This window comes from Sceloporus occidentalis, unplaced genomic scaffold, assembly GCF_023333645.1.
Source record: "Sceloporus occidentalis isolate IW3139 unplaced genomic scaffold, rSceOcc1.0.p SCAF_20, whole genome shotgun sequence".
Taxonomy (NCBI): Eukaryota; Metazoa; Chordata; class Lepidosauria; order Squamata; family Phrynosomatidae; genus Sceloporus; species Sceloporus occidentalis.
Window position 1 is genome coordinate 7534143 of NW_028317000.1, and position 16983 is coordinate 7551125.

At 45.7% G+C, this 16983-nt stretch overlaps 1 protein-coding gene across 2 annotated transcripts; it reads right to left on the reverse strand.

Moving 5' to 3' along the window:
* Positions 1–333: 333 nt before the first annotated feature.
* Positions 334–15665, reverse strand: S100A1 (S100 calcium binding protein A1). 2 transcript variants are annotated; one of them, XM_089483163.1, is made up of 3 exons: positions 15585–15665; positions 4870–5050; positions 334–682 (listed from the first exon to the last, which is right to left on the reverse strand). In XM_089483163.1, exons 2-3 carry the CDS (start codon positions 5008–5010, stop codon positions 539–541), a joined length of 285 nt encoding a protein of 94 aa, XP_089339289.1. In that variant the 5' UTR covers positions 5011–5050; positions 15585–15665; the 3' UTR covers positions 334–538. The 2 variants fall into 2 exon arrangements, with proteins under 2 accessions (XP_089339289.1, XP_089339288.1); XM_089483162.1 differs by lacking the exon at positions 15585–15665 and adding an exon at positions 5744–5901.
* Between the last annotated feature and the right edge of the window lie 1318 nt (positions 15666–16983).

Consider the following 16983-nt stretch of genomic DNA (forward strand, 5'->3'; position numbering starts at 1 on the left):
TTTCTGCTGCTCCAGAGAAAAGGACCCGGAACAATGGATGCAAGCTCCAGGAGAAGAGATTCCACCTCAACATTAGGAGGAACCTTCTGACAGTAAGGGCTGTTTGAGAGTGGAACACACTCCTTCCTCGGAGTCTAGTGGAGTCTCCTCCTTCAGAGGTCTTTAAACCGAGGCTGGATGGCCATCTGTCGGGGATACTTTGATTGAGAGTTCCTGCATGGCAGAATGGGGTTGGACTGGATGGCCCTTTGGGTCTCTTCCAACTCTATGATTCTATAGGATTGCTTCCCTTGGAGTAACTCCTCTCCCCTTGAAGAGAAAAGACCAGACCAGTAGCAGGATGGATGGCTTTAATAAGCAGTGCTGTCTCAGGATAGTAACACATGGCACCGAGGGGTGCTCTTTTTCCTCCAAGACGGAGGGAAAAGCACAAGACTTAGGAAGGGGAGGCCTGGGAGAAGACGGCAGGAGAGGGACTCTGAGCTCAGCAAAGCGGCATCAGCAGCAGGGACGGCTTCCTTGGCCTCGTTCGAGCGGCTCAGGTGTTCTCCCAGAAGAAGTTGTTGCAAGCCACGGTCAGGGCCGCCACCAGGACCACGAACTCCTGGAAATCGACTTCACCGTCGCCGTTCTCGTCCAAGTCGTGCATGACTTTGTCCACCGCCTCCGTGTCCTTCTGGGTCTGGAACGCAAGGGCACAGGCGGTCAACAGTTTGGGGTGGGATACACAGCATTTATCAATACTACTACTACTAATTATTATTATTTGTATCCCGCTTCTACAGAAGATCGAAGCAGATAGTACTAGAAACGTTGCTAAAATACAAATAATCAATTGCTGCCATTGTATTCCAAACCCTCCCTACGATAAAATACAACCAAAATACATTTAATAGCCATAGCATTTGCATTTCTGTACTGCTTCATAGCGAACCCAGCACTTTGTAAATACTTTACAATCTAGTTTTTTGTGGGTGTTTTGGACACACAGCATGTGTATATATGTGTGTGTGTGTGTGTGTGTGTGTGTATATAAACACACACACATATCCCACTCTCTTCCATGCCAGCGTTCTCCAAAGATCCCAGCCACAGACGCTGGCGAAACATCAGGAATAAACTCTTCTAGAACATGGCCACAGAGCCCGAAAAACCCACAAAAAGCTATGGATGCCAGCCATGAAAGCCTTCGACTTCATTTTACAATCCGTAAGCCAATTGCCCCCAACAAGCTGGGGACTCATTTTACCGACCAACTAAAGGATGGAAGGTTGAGCCGACCTGGGAGCCCTGGGTTCGAACTCACAACCTTGTGGCTGCAGGACCAGCATTTGACCTCTGCGCCACCAGGGCTCTTAAAATACTAACAAAAGGCATGGAAAACCTCTGGCCCTGATGCGGATCCTGTCTATGACAGTGGTTCCCAAACTATGTCCTTTAAGATATTTTGAACTCCGGCTCCCAGAATCCAAGACTATTGGCCAACATGGCCAAGGCTTCTGGGAGCCGAAGTCCAAAATCTCTTAAAGGTCACAGTTTGGGGACCACTGATCTGCACTGTAGAAATAATGCAAGCGCGGCACCACTTTAAGTGCTGCACCGCCATCCTATAGAATCCAGAGATTTGTCCTTTGTGCAGAGCCCTTGAATCTTCTCTGCCCAAAAGTGCTGGTGCCTCCCCAAACTACAAATCCCAGGATTCTGCATCATGGAGCCATGGCTCCACCAAACAATGCACTCTCAATGTCGTTGAAGATTTGGAAGCCTCCATGGGGCTGAACCTATTTTGTGGCTGGTGTTGAGCGCCTTGGACAGCGCTTTTAAAATCCATACCAGAGCCCAAATTCGACACACTGCCCTCCTGACATAGAAGCCCCCAGGAGCCCCTGCCTGGGTCCAAACCTGGCCTTCTGGCCTTTCCCAGGAGGCCATGCTCCACAACGCTATCATTTGGTGGTTTCCCACTAAATGTTCCATTTTTATAATATATTTTAAAGATCGGCGTAATTCTCCTAAGGCAGTGATGGCGAACCTATGGCACGCGTGCCAGAGGTGGCACTCAGAGCCCTCTCTGTGGGCACATGTGCCGTCGCCCCAGCACAGCGTTTGCTAGAGTTTGTTACTAGAAAGCCAGAGGGACATGGCACTTTGCAATAAATAAGTCGGTTTTGGGTTACAGTTTGGGCACTTGGCCTCTAAAAGGTTCACCATCACTGTCCTAAGGCTTGCTTACTTGCAGATAGAACTAGAAGGAAAACTATGGTGGCACTATGGCTTCACCCCTTTTGCCTATGGACCAACCCATCACTGGAAACTCCCCCGCCCCCCAAAAAAACCATCTCTGACGTTGAGATCCCCGTTGAAAACGGCTCCCCATATTTGCCCTGAAAGTTGTTTGCAAATCTTTTGAATCAGGGATGTGCAAAGTGAAGCCCATGAGATACACAGCAACACTCACTTGGGCTGCATCTGCCTGAACATCACTCTTCACACTTTAATTGCCCAATGCTATGGAATCCCAGGCGCCATTCCCACTGGCTTATAACGTGGGTCACGAATCGAATCAGCTCCGCATCGTTCCCATTTGAGCGCAGATGCACCACTCTTCACAGAAGGACACTTCTCACAGTCAGGTGCACAAGGGTGACAGTCCTAAATCACCACAACAACCTCAACCTCAACAACAGCAACCTTCTCAATACTAGGACCAGCCAAGAGACAAGGACGTTAGGAGATGCTTTTCCTGTTAAAGTGGCGTCAAACCGGATTATTTCTGCAAACTACAATTTTCAGAACCCTATAGCACTGAGCCAAAGCGGTGTCAAGCCAGATTATTTCTGCAGTGCGGACGCAGCCTTGGTCTTTGCTCAAGCGGTTCCTGTTTGAGGACCAACTCCATCCATGTCAGAATATGAGCAAGAAGAACCTCTTTAGATTTGAGATTTGAAGTAATAGCTGCAATACTCTTTCTGGCCTGCAGCATTGGTGGCGCCAAAGCACAGAGGAAAGAGCTGGCTAGCCATTCAATTCTGTGATAAATGCTGCTTTTTCCAACCTGATCTCAAGAGGTTTTGGATTAGATCAATGCCCATCTCCACCACTGACAACAACAAAAAGGTATTGCACCTAACGTGGTTTCAACCAGAATGAAACAAAGGAGTTAGATATTTGTAAAAAGTAATACAAACTATGACATTGCAATAAAACAATCCTATGCTATAAACACTAATCTTTCCATAGAAACATAAAATGCATGCAATAGACCTCTGTTTCCACGGAATATGTTTCTGTCGCATGCTTTTTAAGGTTTTAAAGGAACTATTTGTAAATTGTTATTGTATTTTATTGTTGTGTTTTGTATATTTTGTCGGGTTGTGATCCCACCTCGATCCATCTGGGAGAGGCGGGAAAATATAAATATCATCATCATCATCATCATCATCATCATCATCATCATCATCATCATCATCATCATTTCTATTGCATAATTATCATTCTATGTATTGCAATCTAAATATTACACCGACCTTTTAATATGTGTACTTTATGCATCTTAATATGTGTATTTTATGTAATGATTGTGTGTTTTAACTATGTTGTGACCCACCTTGAGCCGTGAGGAGAGGCAAGTAAGACATAAAATTATTATTATTATTATTATTATTATTATTTTATGTTTCTATTGCGTGCATTTTATGTTCCTATGGAAAGTTCAGTGTTCGTGTTATAGGACTGTTTTATTGCAATCTGAATATTAGATATACATTTCCGATATCTGTGTCATGGTTTGTATTACTTTTTACTCCTTTTTTTAACCCCATCGCCACCAACGGCATTAGCTAGGAATGATCAAAATTCATAGACCGGAAAAGACCTCAAGGGCCACCAAGTCTAACCCTCTGCCAGTTCAGTTCTGTAGATCCCAGACTGGGAAAGGTTATACTACTAATAGACAAGGATATCTGCCAAGCCACATCTATATTTCATAGCACCATGGTTCTCTAGCCCTGGTTCTCCAGGCATTTTGGACTTTAACTCCCAGAAGCCCCAGCCAACTTGTCCAATGCTCATGAAGTCCAAACCATCTTGAGGACTGATGCCATAGAAGTAGACAGCTCATTGCTCTCCAGATGTTTGAAACTATAACTCGTCCGCATTGGTCATGCTGGTTGAGGCTGATGGGGGTTGTAGTAGTTGGTGTTTATTTTAAAGTGTTTCCCTTGTCTATAAAAAAGCAGAAGGACTCTAAGAAGGCCAGATACGATCATAGAGTCATAGAATCATAGAGTTGGAAGAGACCGCAAGGGCCATCCAGTCCAACTCCATTCTGCCATGCAGGAACTCCCAGTCAAAGCATGCCCGACAAATGTCCATCCAGCCTCTGGTTAAAGACCTCCAAAGAAGGAGACTCCACAACTCCAAGGGAGTTTGTTCCACTGTCGAACAGCCCTTACTGTCAGGAAGTTCCTCCTAATGTTAAGGTGGAATCTCTTTTCCTATAGTTTGCATCCATTGCTTTGTGTGCTGTTCCCTGGAGCAGCAGAAAAACAAGCTTGCTCCCTCCTCAATATGACATCCCTTCAAATATTTAAACAGGGCTATCATATCACCTCATAACCTTCTCTTTTCCAGGCTAAACATCCCAAGCTCCCTAAGGCGTTCCTCATATGGCATGGTTTCCAGACCCTTCACCATTTTAGTCGTCCTCCTTTGGACATGTTCCATTTTCTCAACATCCTTTTTGAATTGTGGTGCCCAGAACTGGACACAATATTATTCCAGGTGGGGTCCGACCAAAGCAGAATAGAGCGGTACTATTTGGGGCTTGTGCAGTGTTAGGAAAGGAAAGGCATGTGTGGAACTGTGTACCTCGAGGAAACATCCGAGCTCATTCTGCAGCAGGTCCTTCAACTCCTTTTTGCTCAGCTTGTACTTATCCCCTTCCTTGCCGGAATAGTTGTGGAAGACGGAAATCAGGGTGTCCATAGCGCTCTCCAGTTGCGAAGCCATCGCTGGGGAGGAAGAGAGTGGCCCACCGGAGGCAATGAGCCTGCAAAGAAAGGCAGGTTACTACCCAAGGTTATTAAAACACATGCAAGAATTCATATTACAGTGGGACTTTGTTATCCGCTGGAGTTTGGTTCCAGGATCCCCCCGTGGATAACAAAATCCTTGGATGCTCAAGTTCAGGAAGAGTTTATTCCTGATGTTTCACCAGCGTCTGTGGCTGGCATCTTCAGAAAACACTGGCATGGAAGAGAGTAGGGTCACATAATATATATACCCCGCTCTCTTCCATGCCAGCATTCTCTGAAGATGCCAGCCACAGATGCTGGTGAAACGTCAGGATTAAACTCTTCCAGAACACGGCCACAGAGCCCTAAAAACCCTCAAGAAACTAATAATAATAATTGTAATAATAAATTTTGCAGGACTGTGGTGAAGCTAAAATGAGATGGGAAGCCATGGACAATGCTTTGAGCCAAAAGTGGAGATCGCTTGATTGTTATTGTAGGTTTATTTATTTACTTTATTTAATAATAGTAATAAACGCAAGGGAGTCGAATAAATAAAATGGTGCAAGCCCCCCATTCTTTTTGACGCATCCGTTTCAGTTGTGCGGCCTCCAGCCCTTTTGCAAAAAGAGACCAGAATGGATTCACCTGTTTACAACATCTTCTGGATCCCTTACCCACACTAGCCTCCATAGTAACTGCATCTCCCATCCTTCTCTCTTTCTCACCTGTTCTGCCACCTGAAAGCACCACTCTCCAAGCCTGTGACTCTTGGTTGGCTTTGATCCTCTTCTCGCACCCACCTCTCCGGCAAAGCGAGTCCGAAATCGCCGGACACTCGGTGGCTTTAAATACGATGGAAGCGCCTTCCCTTCCCCCAGGAGAACCCGATACCGGCAACTGGACAGCCTGGCTTGTTGTGTCCGAATTTAAAGAGACCGAGAGAGGCTGGAATGGGCCGGGGGATTTTACGGCCCCGGGAGTTAAGCCCTGTGCTTAACGCCTGTGCACACAGTGGAAAATTCATCGCCTTGGAAAAACAACACCCTCCTTGCTCAAACGCACAGGGCTTGGAAAAGTTGGGGTTTGGATTACAAATCCCAGGATCCCCCCCAAACCGGGAGCCGCAATCCAAATAGGAGTTTTTCCAAATGCTGCAGAGGCTGCGGCCTTTTGTGGCATTCACTCTTCCCGATAATGATTGTGCTTGCAAGGCCAAACTATTCAAGGATTCATACTGTAAAGTAGCCGATGCACAACTAATACATATTTACTGTATAGACTCATGTATAAGTCTGGACATTTTAGTCAAAAATATTGATCCCAAAAGCCTAGGTCGAATTATCCATGGGTCAAATGTAAATATTACACTTTAACTCTTATTAAAAAGGGGACTATCTCTTGGTGAAAGGCAAGAATGCAATCTGTCCTGGAAGCACTGACCTTCCTCTCCTCTCTCTTCCATAATTTTGTAGGTTCTATGGCATTGTTTTCCTTTGCTTCATCCTTTGTTACATGCCCTTGACTTATCCATGGGTCAGATCAAAATCCCTAATTTTGCCCGCAAAACCTGCCCTCGACTTATACATGAGGTCAACTTATAGTCGAGTATATACGCTATGCCTTCTTTGGCTTCATTTTTCGAGAGAAATTTCCTCTCTTGACAAGGCATAAGTGCTCAGCAGATGAAGTGTTCTACCGCACATAAAATCATCCTTGATTTCCCCCTCTTTCTGTCTTCAGTTCTGCTCTCCCTTGGGATTGCCACATTTATGATTTCTGATGTGGGCACAAGCCACTCGGATATACGCAGAGAGATCTTGTGGCACCTTTGAGACTCACTGAAAGAAAGAAGTTGGCAGCGTGAGCTTTCCTAGACTCAAGTCTCCTTCCTCAGGTGCATGATGTTCCTCCTGCCAACTTCTTTCTTTCAGTGAGCCCCAAAGGTGCTCCAAGATCTCTCTACGTACTGATTCCACAGACTAACATGGCTATATCTTTGAATCCTTAGTCTCAAATGTGCCACAAGATCTCTCTGCATACTGATTCTACAGACGAACATGGCTATATCTTTGAATTCTACCACTCGGATATAGTTATGTAATGGTGGGCAAAATGAAGGTATTGCCCTCCCAATAAAAAAATTGCTTTTACCATGTAATCTTCCTTCGCTCTCCAATTTCTAGGCTTGATACCTCAGTTAAGTATTTAGAAATACAGTGTATTCATCCAAAGAAAAAGGGCAGGCAAAGGGACCAAGGGCAGGCAAACATAGTAAATAGAAGCATTCTAGATGGGAACAATTTTCAGTATCTTGCTTTCTGCAATGCAATGCTGGAACTTTAGAGGTTTAAGGAAACTTTCATGGGGGTATTCTTATCAGGAAAGCAATGCTTTCACACCCTTGAAAGCACTTCTGGAAAAACACCAAAGCCAATTTGTGGACGGTCCCGTCTTCCACAACCAGAAAAGCTGGCTTTCTCTGTGACCGCATCGATACAAGGCAAACAGAAGGCATGGATATAGTTCCTCTCTTAGGCCTGGTTCCCCTAAAAACTCAGTGGGAACTGGCTATACTGCTTCAGATTCATAAACCACAAAGAGATTCGGAGAGACGTCATCCAAGGCTGCATCCACACTGCAGAAATATTCCGGTTTGGCACCACTTTAACTGCCAAAGCTCAGTGCTATGCAATTCTGTGGATGGTAGTTGGTTGTGGCACTATTATTATTATTATTATTTATATCCCACTTCTCCAACGATCGAAGCGGCGTACGCTAGAGCTTTATAGTTTTGTGAGCTATTAGGAAACCTCAGCCAGAAAGCTTTAGTGCCTTCCCAAACTACACATCCCAGGATTCCATATAATGTGGCCACAGCAGTCAAAAATGCCGCTTTGAATCCCATTTTGGGAGAAGGACAGGATATAAATCCAATAAATCAATAAGGAAGGAATCATAGTGCTATAACTGAGTGGTGCAAAAGGGAAGGAGCAGTTCTGTCCAAATCAGTTATCTCTCTACCTATAGATAGGGATGCAAAGAATATTCTCCATTGATTTTTGTGGGTTTTTCGGGCGATGCGGCCCTGTTCTGCTAGAAGAGTTTGTTCCTAACGTTTCACCAGCATCTGTGGCTGGCATCTTCAGAGAATGTGTTTTCTCTTCCCCATCCATCCCTTATTATCAAATAGTTGGTTCTTGGCCTTTGTAGAGTTCCCAGTAAGATCTAGCCATTCATACCAACAGGTTTCATACAGCAGCAGCATCTTAGCGGCTTTGAGGAGAGAAGAGGAAGGTGGGAGGAGGAGAGAGAAGCTGGGACATTTTAAAAGAGCAGAAAGTGGGATGGCAGAGAACTAATCAGGACTGTCCCTGCCAAAATATCATAGAATCATAGAATGGTCGAGTTGAAAGAGACCCCAAGGGCCATCCAGTCCAACCCCATTCTGCCATGCAGGAAGTCCCAGTCAAAGCATCCCCGACAGACGGCCATCCAGCCTCTGCTTGAAGACCTCTAAGGAAGGAGACTCCACTACACTCCGAGAGAGTTTGTTCCACTGTCAAACAGCCCTTACTGTCAGGATGTTCCTCCTAATGTTGAGGTGGAGTCTCTATTCCTGGAGCTGGCATCCTTTGCTTCGTGTGCTATTCTCTGGAGCAGCAGAAAACAAGCTTGCTCCCTCCTCAATATGACACACCTTCAAATATTTAAACAGGGATATCATATCACCTCTTAACCTTCTCTTCTCCTGGCTAAAGATCCCCAGCTCCCTAAGTCGTTCCTCATAGGACATGGTTTCCAGGCCCTTCACCATTTTAGTCACCCTCAATGTCCTTTTTGAATTGTGGTGCCCAGAACTGGACACAGTATTCCAGGTGGGGCCTGACCAGAGCAGAATAGAGTGGCACTATTACTTCCCTATACTTTTATTGATGCAGCCTAAAATTGCCTTGGCCTTTCCAGCTGCCACATCACACTGTTGACTCATGTTCACCTTGTGGTCCACTTGGACTCCTAGATCCCTTTCACACATATAAGTCTCCTTAAGCCAGGTGTCCCCCATCCTATATCTATGCATCTCATTTTTCTGCCCTAAGTGCAGTACCTTACATTTTTCTGGAGAATTAGAAGGCATGTTGGGTGGCTCAGGAATTCACCAAGGGCCATAACATCCGGTACTCTCTCTGCCAAAGGGAGATTTTGGCCGACCAGACTTGGAAACCATTTTTGCGAAATCTCAGCAGGCTTCTGGCCGGGAACTGTTCCCGGAGGTTTTGTCCACGTCGGGGTTATTAATACGGCGAGTATGATTTCTGCCATACCGGTGGCATTGTCGGAGAACCTGTAACCCATACTCCCCGATAAGGACTCGGGGATCAGGTGTCCCTCCCGGCTCCTATCGGACAATGGGTGCTGTCAGACGCGTCGACTCGGGTGACGGATCAGAGGCCCACTTGACTCAGGGATGAACAAGGGGCCTTGTTGAATGAAAACATCCCACCTTTGCGGAAACAGAGGAGCAGCGAAACCAGATTCCAGGCTTGGAGCCCGGACAAGCAAAGCCCGATAAAACCACCTCGGGTCTCATTACAGGCCCCGGAGCTGGTGGGAAGAATAAACCATCCGGACATGAATGATGCAAAGGGAGGTCATTAATGATGGATTGGGTTTCTGTGCTTCCCTCCTGGGGTTGGCATTGTTGGCATTGGGCATGTAAGTCACCCTCTTCGTGCCCTCCAGGGTGCACAGGCTCCTGACCCCCTGGATTCATCCCATGCCAGGGGCAGCAATGCCTTCCAGCCTTCCCTGTGCCGCAAGCGTTGTCCTTCCAAGGTGTGGCATGCCTTTGGCTTGGCAGCGGACCCTTAAACATATCTCCAAGACACATGTGGCCAAGCAGCACCAGACAGCGGTTGAGATGGCAAACGTTATTAAGGAAGAAGAGCACACAAGTTAGGAAACATTGCAGCAGTTTGCTTTTGCCTGAGTCTACTGGGAAGAGAGCCGGTATGGCATAGTATTGGACAATGGACCCCATATATGTCCAGTGTTTAAGTGTTGGACCATGACTCTGGAGTCCAGGATTCGATTTCCAGCTTGGCCATGAAACTCATTGGTTTCCTTGAGCAAGTGCCATGCTCTCAGCCTCAGGAGAAAGCAATGGCAATCCTCCTCTGAACAAGTGATTTCCCCACTTGACCATAGAAACCCAATGGGTGATCGTAGTGGAGTCACACACTCTCAGCCCCAGATAACCGGATTTCAAGTCGGAATGACCGGAAAGCACACATACACAAACAACAACTACCTACCTGCCTGAGCCTTTGCTCTTATTAGCTCAATAGAGTACACGGCTCTCCTGCTTCCTACCTTTTTCCTCATGACAACCCTGTGAGGTAGGCTGGGCCAAGAGGGTGACTGGCCCAAGGCCCAGCCAGTGACTTTCTTGGCTCATGGGGGACTCGAACCCAGATCTCCCAAGACCCTTAACATCACACCGGCCGCACTGCCGAAGAACCATTTTGTAAGAATTGGGAGTCAGCAGGTCTTGTGAAGCTACTGAAAAACCATCTGGCCATGAGCCCGGAAAATCCAATATAACCAGGGCCTCTCCTGACATTCTTATGAGATACGTTCAGAAAGTCAGTGCCAAGCCTGGGTGAATCACTAGGTTGCGATGCATAAGTCAGCCACCTTGTGATTTCAAATATGACTTGGAGCAAAGACTGAGTTATGAATGGCCTGGGGAATAATGCTTGAAGTTTTGATCCATAATGCTTGCTGCATTATGATACGCAGGTGGATTTCCAAACTCGTCCCTTTCCAAAAATACGTTTTACTCCTTTATATATGTCTGCCCAAGCCAGGGGAGAGATATTGATCCAATACAGCCTACATTTCAGGCTTCTATCCAGGAGGAATTTCAAAACGTCCTTCATTCTGAGCATGACTAAGGAGCATGAATTTACATCTATATGAGTGTTTTTAACTCTCATTTTGCAATGCCCCACATTTTTCTTGCATCACCTGTTTTGCAGTACCTTGCCCTCCTTTGCAGTTCGGACATTTGGTCACCTTGTACTGACTGGATGAACAGTGTTGGCATATGACACAATATCATTTATTTGCAGCTTCCTATGTGCTGGAGGTAGTGTATGATAATAATAATAATAATAATAATAATAATAATAATAATAATAATAATAATAGCAGCAATAATAACAACCACTACCACCATCGCTGTCATTTGCATCAACACTATCAGAATTACAAGAAGGGACACTGCTTGGAACATGCCACATTATCTGGATTTCTGGATTGACTCTGAATCATTGATGCCTCCGAACTCTAGTCCGTTGCACCTTGTAAAACCGAAATAATATACATTAATATTATTGGTATTGTGTCGGTATTCTGCAAAGTGAGCCAGCATGGGGTAGTGGTTTGTGTGTTGGACTAGGACTCTGGAGACCAGGGTTCGATTCTCCACTCGGCCATGAAATCCACTGGGTGGCCTTTGTCAAGTCACACTCTCTCAGCCTCAGAGGAAGGCAATGGCAACCCTCCTCTGAACAAATCATGCCAAGAAAATACCACAATAGGTTTGCCTTAGAGAAACGACTTGAAGTCACACACTATCACCATCCTGCAAAGTGGCACTCTTTTTGTGGGATGTCGAGGGGGGGGCAGTTATAATCAGGCCTGAAAAAGTTATAATTTTATATAGAATCATAGAATGATAGAGTTGGAAGAGACCCCAAGGGCCATCCAGTCCAACCCCATTCTGCCATGCAGGAACTCTCAATCAAAGGATCCTTGACAGATGGCTATCCAGCCTCTGTTTAAAGACTTCCAAGGAGGGAGACTCCTATATATTGGTAATAAGATAGATAGATGGATGGATGGATGGATAGATAGATAGATAGATAGATAGATAGATAGATAGATAGATAGATGATAGAGATAGAATCAGGACTGAAAAAACAAATTATCTCAGCATTTTGCAAATCCTCCTGCAAATATTTTGGATCTATGTGGCAGTACCATGCATCTGCCACTAGCTGGGGATGCGTCCCATTCTCCCTCATGATCCCCACCCCATAGAGGAGAGGATTTCAACAGATTTTGCAAGAGGCACGAATCCGCAGTCCTTGCTGGAGCCATTCCTGCATTCCATCTCTCTGATTCCCACCAAAATTTTGCAAGTTCTTTGGCTTGGGCAACTGTGCTGCAGTGTGACAGGCCTAGCATTTTTCCAGGATGGGAGAGCATTGCGGAATGTGTCCCTGTTTCCACCCAGCCTTACTCAGGATGACCCTTTGGTTTCTTGCATTTGCGAAATGAAATCTTAAAAATGTCTATGCTCAAGTCAATTAGACATGGAGGCTCGGCGAAGGCTCACCCACTTGAGATGCCTAAAGTCCCGCATGTTGTTCCATACTTGACTGTAGTTTAGCTGTTAACCAGCAACACCTTCCTGAGCTTTAAATAGCGTGTTACCTCTTATCATCGCTCAGCGTTCAGAGATAACAAGGGAATAGCTAGTGGGCTGGATGAGGAATCCCTTTAGAGCACATATTGCCTATCCATTAGAGATTCCTTTGTAAGGGACCCCAAAGGCCATCCAATCCAACCCCTTTCTGCCATGCAGGAATACCCAATCAAAGCACTCCCAACAGATGACCGTCCAACTGCTGTTTAAAAACCTCCAAAGAAGGAGAATCTGCCACTGTCCAAGGCAGTGTATTCCACTGTCGAACATCTCTTACAGTCAAGAATTCAAAGATATAGCCCTGTTAGTCTGTAGAACCAGTATGCAGAGAGATCTTGTGACGCCACTGAGACTCACTGAAACAAAGAAGTTGGCATCATGGGCTTTCATAGAGTGAAGTCTACGAAACTCATGCTGCCAACTTCTTTATTTCGGTTAGCCTCAAAGGTGCTACAAGATCTCTTAAGGCCATGTAACAAAGGATCTAAAGCCAAGATGCCCAAACTCTGGTCTTATAGGCATTTTGGACTTCAGCTCCCAAAATCCCAGATGATAGGACAAGATGGCTGAGGCTTTGGGGAGCTAAAGTCCAAAACAGCTGGCGGACCAGAGTTTGGACATCACTGATCTAAAGGATGAGGCAAAGGAAACAATGCCAAAGAACTTGTAAAATTACAAGAGGCATAACTGTTTGCGTTCACACAGATGGATGGATGGATGGATGGATGGATGGATGGATGGATGGATGGATGGATGGGAGAAGAGAGGAAGGTCAGTGCTTCCAGAACAGATTATACTCTTGCATTTCACCAAGGGATGTTTTCTATTTTTATGAGAGTTAAGCTACAGGATTTACATCGACCCATGGATAAGTTGACTCAGATTTTTGGGGCCAATGTTTTAACTAAAATTTCTAGACTTATACGTGAGTATATACACTCATCCCTCCATATTTGCAGATTTGGTTATTCATGGATTTAATTACTACGTTCTCTCTAGGAATATATAGGTCCTCCAGTGCAACTCTGTGGTCAACTTTAACACTGACCATAGAACTAACTGCACTGGAGGAGCTACAAATGCCTAGTGGAGTATTCTCTCTAGGAATATCTAGGTCCTCCAGTGCAACTCTATGGTCAAATTTAACTAAAAGGTGCACTGAAAGACCTAGAGATTCCTAGAGAGAAGACTCTACTAGGCCTTTGTAGCTCCTCCAGCGCAACTCTATGGTCAGTGTCTGTCGGACGTTGACCACAGAGTTGCCCTGGAGGACCTAGAGATTCCTAGAGAGGTGTCCACTCAGGTCAAAACATGGTGTTTTTGTTGTTTGCAGATTTTCCATATTCACAGGGTTCTTGTGCCCCTAACACTAGCGAATATAGAGGGACAAGTGTACAGTATATGTTCTATCCCAATAGTTAAAACTCCCTTGCACTCCCTTGAACAAGGAGTGAGTGGGAGGGAAAAAAATCTGTTTACAGCTGATGTCCCACAAGACAGAGACCTCATTCATTTCCGTGTCCAATGGTGAAAATGATGTTGAGCCTCGCCTCTCACCCCACGGGATTTTGGAAAGGGGTGTGCTTATGTAGAGAGATGTGGGGGAAAGGCAGTGGAAGGACTGAGTGGGTTGCAAGAAACATGTACGACAAGACAACCAACATACTGTCTTCAATCCAGGGCTGGATTTAGCAGCAGGTAACCAACCACTGCTAACCAACCCTTGGTCAAGTCACACCAGGTCAATAAATCGGGATGACACCCACCTTCCCATCACTCTCACCATGTATAACACTATTATTATTATTATTATTATTATTATTATTATTATTATTTCTCTGCCTCTTTGATCAAGGCGGGGAACAACAACATTTAACAGAAGTTAAAGACATGGAGGGATAGGAAAGAAGGGAGTCTTACTAAGGGGGAAAAATACTATTGAGTTTGGCCCCACAAATTGATTTTTTCCTCCAGTCTTCAGGTTTCTAGCATTGCAGCATCTTAATACATCTGCTGAGCATTTAGAACTACAATGCCCAGAATCCCCCAGCCAGCAAGGCTACTGGATGGTGATTCTGGGAGTTGTGATCCAAAAAAAGAAACTCAAGGTTTGGTTTATGAGTTGCCCACCTGGCAAGCAAAAGGCACTCTGCATATGCTCAGAAGGTTCCTTAGCTACACCCGCCAGTTAAAGCTGTGGGTTTTTTGAATGCACCGTGGAGTTGATCTGCTATCCCCAAAGAACCAAGTCTTTGCTAAAGGTTGTTACCTACTTTCTGATTGTATGGTATCTGTGCTGTGAGCATCCAGAGGCAAAGGGGCAGGCAAAGGAACCAAAGGTGGTGTAGTGGTTTGAGTGTTGGACTATAGAACAGGGTTCGAATCCCCACTAGACTCAGGAAAGCCACTGGGTGACCTTAGGCAAGTCACACTCTCTCGGCCTCCGAGGATGGCAATGGCAAACCCTCTCTGAAGAAACTTGCCCCAAAAACCCTGTGATATGTTCGCTGTAAGGTCCCCATAAATCAGAACTACCACTGCGGAGAACAGCGTTTGAATCCCTGCTAGACTCTGGAAACCCACTTGGGCAAGTCACACTCTCTCAGCCTCTGAGGATGCCAATGGCAAACCATCTCTGAACAACTGTTTCCAAGAAAACCCCATAACTTGAAAGTCGGAAGTGACTTGAAAGCAAACAACGTACACAGAAAGGAACCAAAGGAAGGTGAACACAGAAAATCAAAGAGTTCCAGATATTGATAATGACCAGTGCCTGGCTCTCTGCAAAAATGCTAGAAATTTGAGAATTGAAGGACAATTTCAAAGGGGGGGCAGCATTCTTATTTTGGCGGGCAATACATCATTTGGTCCCCCCAGTAGCAACACCCCTGCATCGTGCCACCTGTGCCACCCTTGGCACCCTTGTTCTCATCCCTCTTAGATCATAGATTATAGAATAGAATCGTAGGGTTGGAAGAGACCACAAGGGCCATCCAGTCCAACCCCCTGCCATGCAGGAACTCTCAATATAGAATCATAGATCATAGAATCATAGAAGCATCAAATGTACTTACTGGAACGATGCAAGGAGCGTGTGGGCCAACCAGACCAGAAGGGTGGGAGCCTTGCAGGAGAACCTGGCCTTGTATTAGGGTCCGGATCCTCCCCCAGACCCTCCCCACCTTGGAGCACCAATGAAGGGAGGTTGGCAACTGGACAGAAAAGACAGGAGTCCCTTTGTCTTGCCTGAGGCTGGCTGGCAGGGCCAGCTGTGGGCACCACAAAGGATGCTGTTATGCCCCGGTCTCCAAAGGCATCTGGCGCACACACCCCTTCCTCTCAATTCAGGCTTCATAAAACAAGGTTGGGACCGAAAGAAAAATGCTGGCTAGGAGAACGAGAACCCAGTGTTCGGCTGCCTTGGTTGAACGGAGAATGCAAGAAGTCAGAATGGCATAAAAAGGGAAAACATTGTGTTGATGGCCACTCCTGTTCCAGCTTGGAATCATATATATGATTCCAGCATTGCCCTGCAACCATGTTGCGTCTGTGTAGTACCATTTCTTGTTGCATGCCTTCTAGTTGTTTCTGAGGACAGAACAGGGGGATTTCGGCACAGAAAAAGTAAAGAGATAGTGCAGGAATACCATGAACTACATCCAAGGGTATTAAAAGAGCTGGCAAATGTAATATCGGAGCCATTGACAGTAATCTTTGAGAACTCCTGGAGAACAGGAGAAGTGCCAGCCAGCATACTGCAGCTTGCATCCATTGTTATGTGTCCTATTCTCTGGAGCAGCAGAAAAGAAGCTTGCTTCTTCCTCAATATGACATCCCTTCAAATACTTAAACAGGGCTATCATATCACCTCTTAACCTTCTCTTATCCAGACTAAACATCCCCTGCTCCCTAAGGTGTTCCTCATAGGGCATGGTTTCCAGACCCTTCACCATTTTGGTCACCCTCCTTTGGACACGCTCCTAGTCTGCCAATGGCCAGTGCAGGAACCTGGCTCTCTCATTCGATTTAGGCCCGTGATAATTTCTTCTAGGTTGGGTTGCCTGTTTTTCCAAACCATCCAAATGCTAAATGCGACTGGGATTTTACAAAATGCCTGCCCCTTCCATCTCAATTGTTCCCTCCACAACCCACAACAAGAGCACGAGGCAATGGCACAAGGAACGGCACATGCTGGTGCTTTCACCGTGTGATATTCCTCCTCCATCATCTGGCGCAGCCTCCCTCTCCATTCGTTACCAGCATTCAGAAGTTCAAGTTGCACTATCAAAAAGACCCAAGTCCTTCTTTACTAAGGGAAGATCGACACAAATGGTTCCCAAACTTTTTAGTTTTCAAGGTAATTTTGGAATTCAGTTCCCAGAAGCCCCAGCCAGGTTTGCCCAACGGTCAGGAATTCTGGAAGCAGAAGTCCAAAAGACCTGGACGACTAACATTTGGGAACCGCTGATCTGC

Excerpts from the sequence above, each read along its gene's own strand:
- S100A1 (XM_089483163.1), bottom strand. The coding sequence starts at position 5,010 with ATGGCTTCGCAACTGGAGAGCGCTATGGACACCCTGATTTCCGTCTTC. Across the intron at positions 683-4,869 it reads AGCTCGGATGTTTCCTCGAG|ACCCAGAAGGACACGGAGGC; the intron begins GTACACAGTTCC and ends CTTGCGTTCCAG.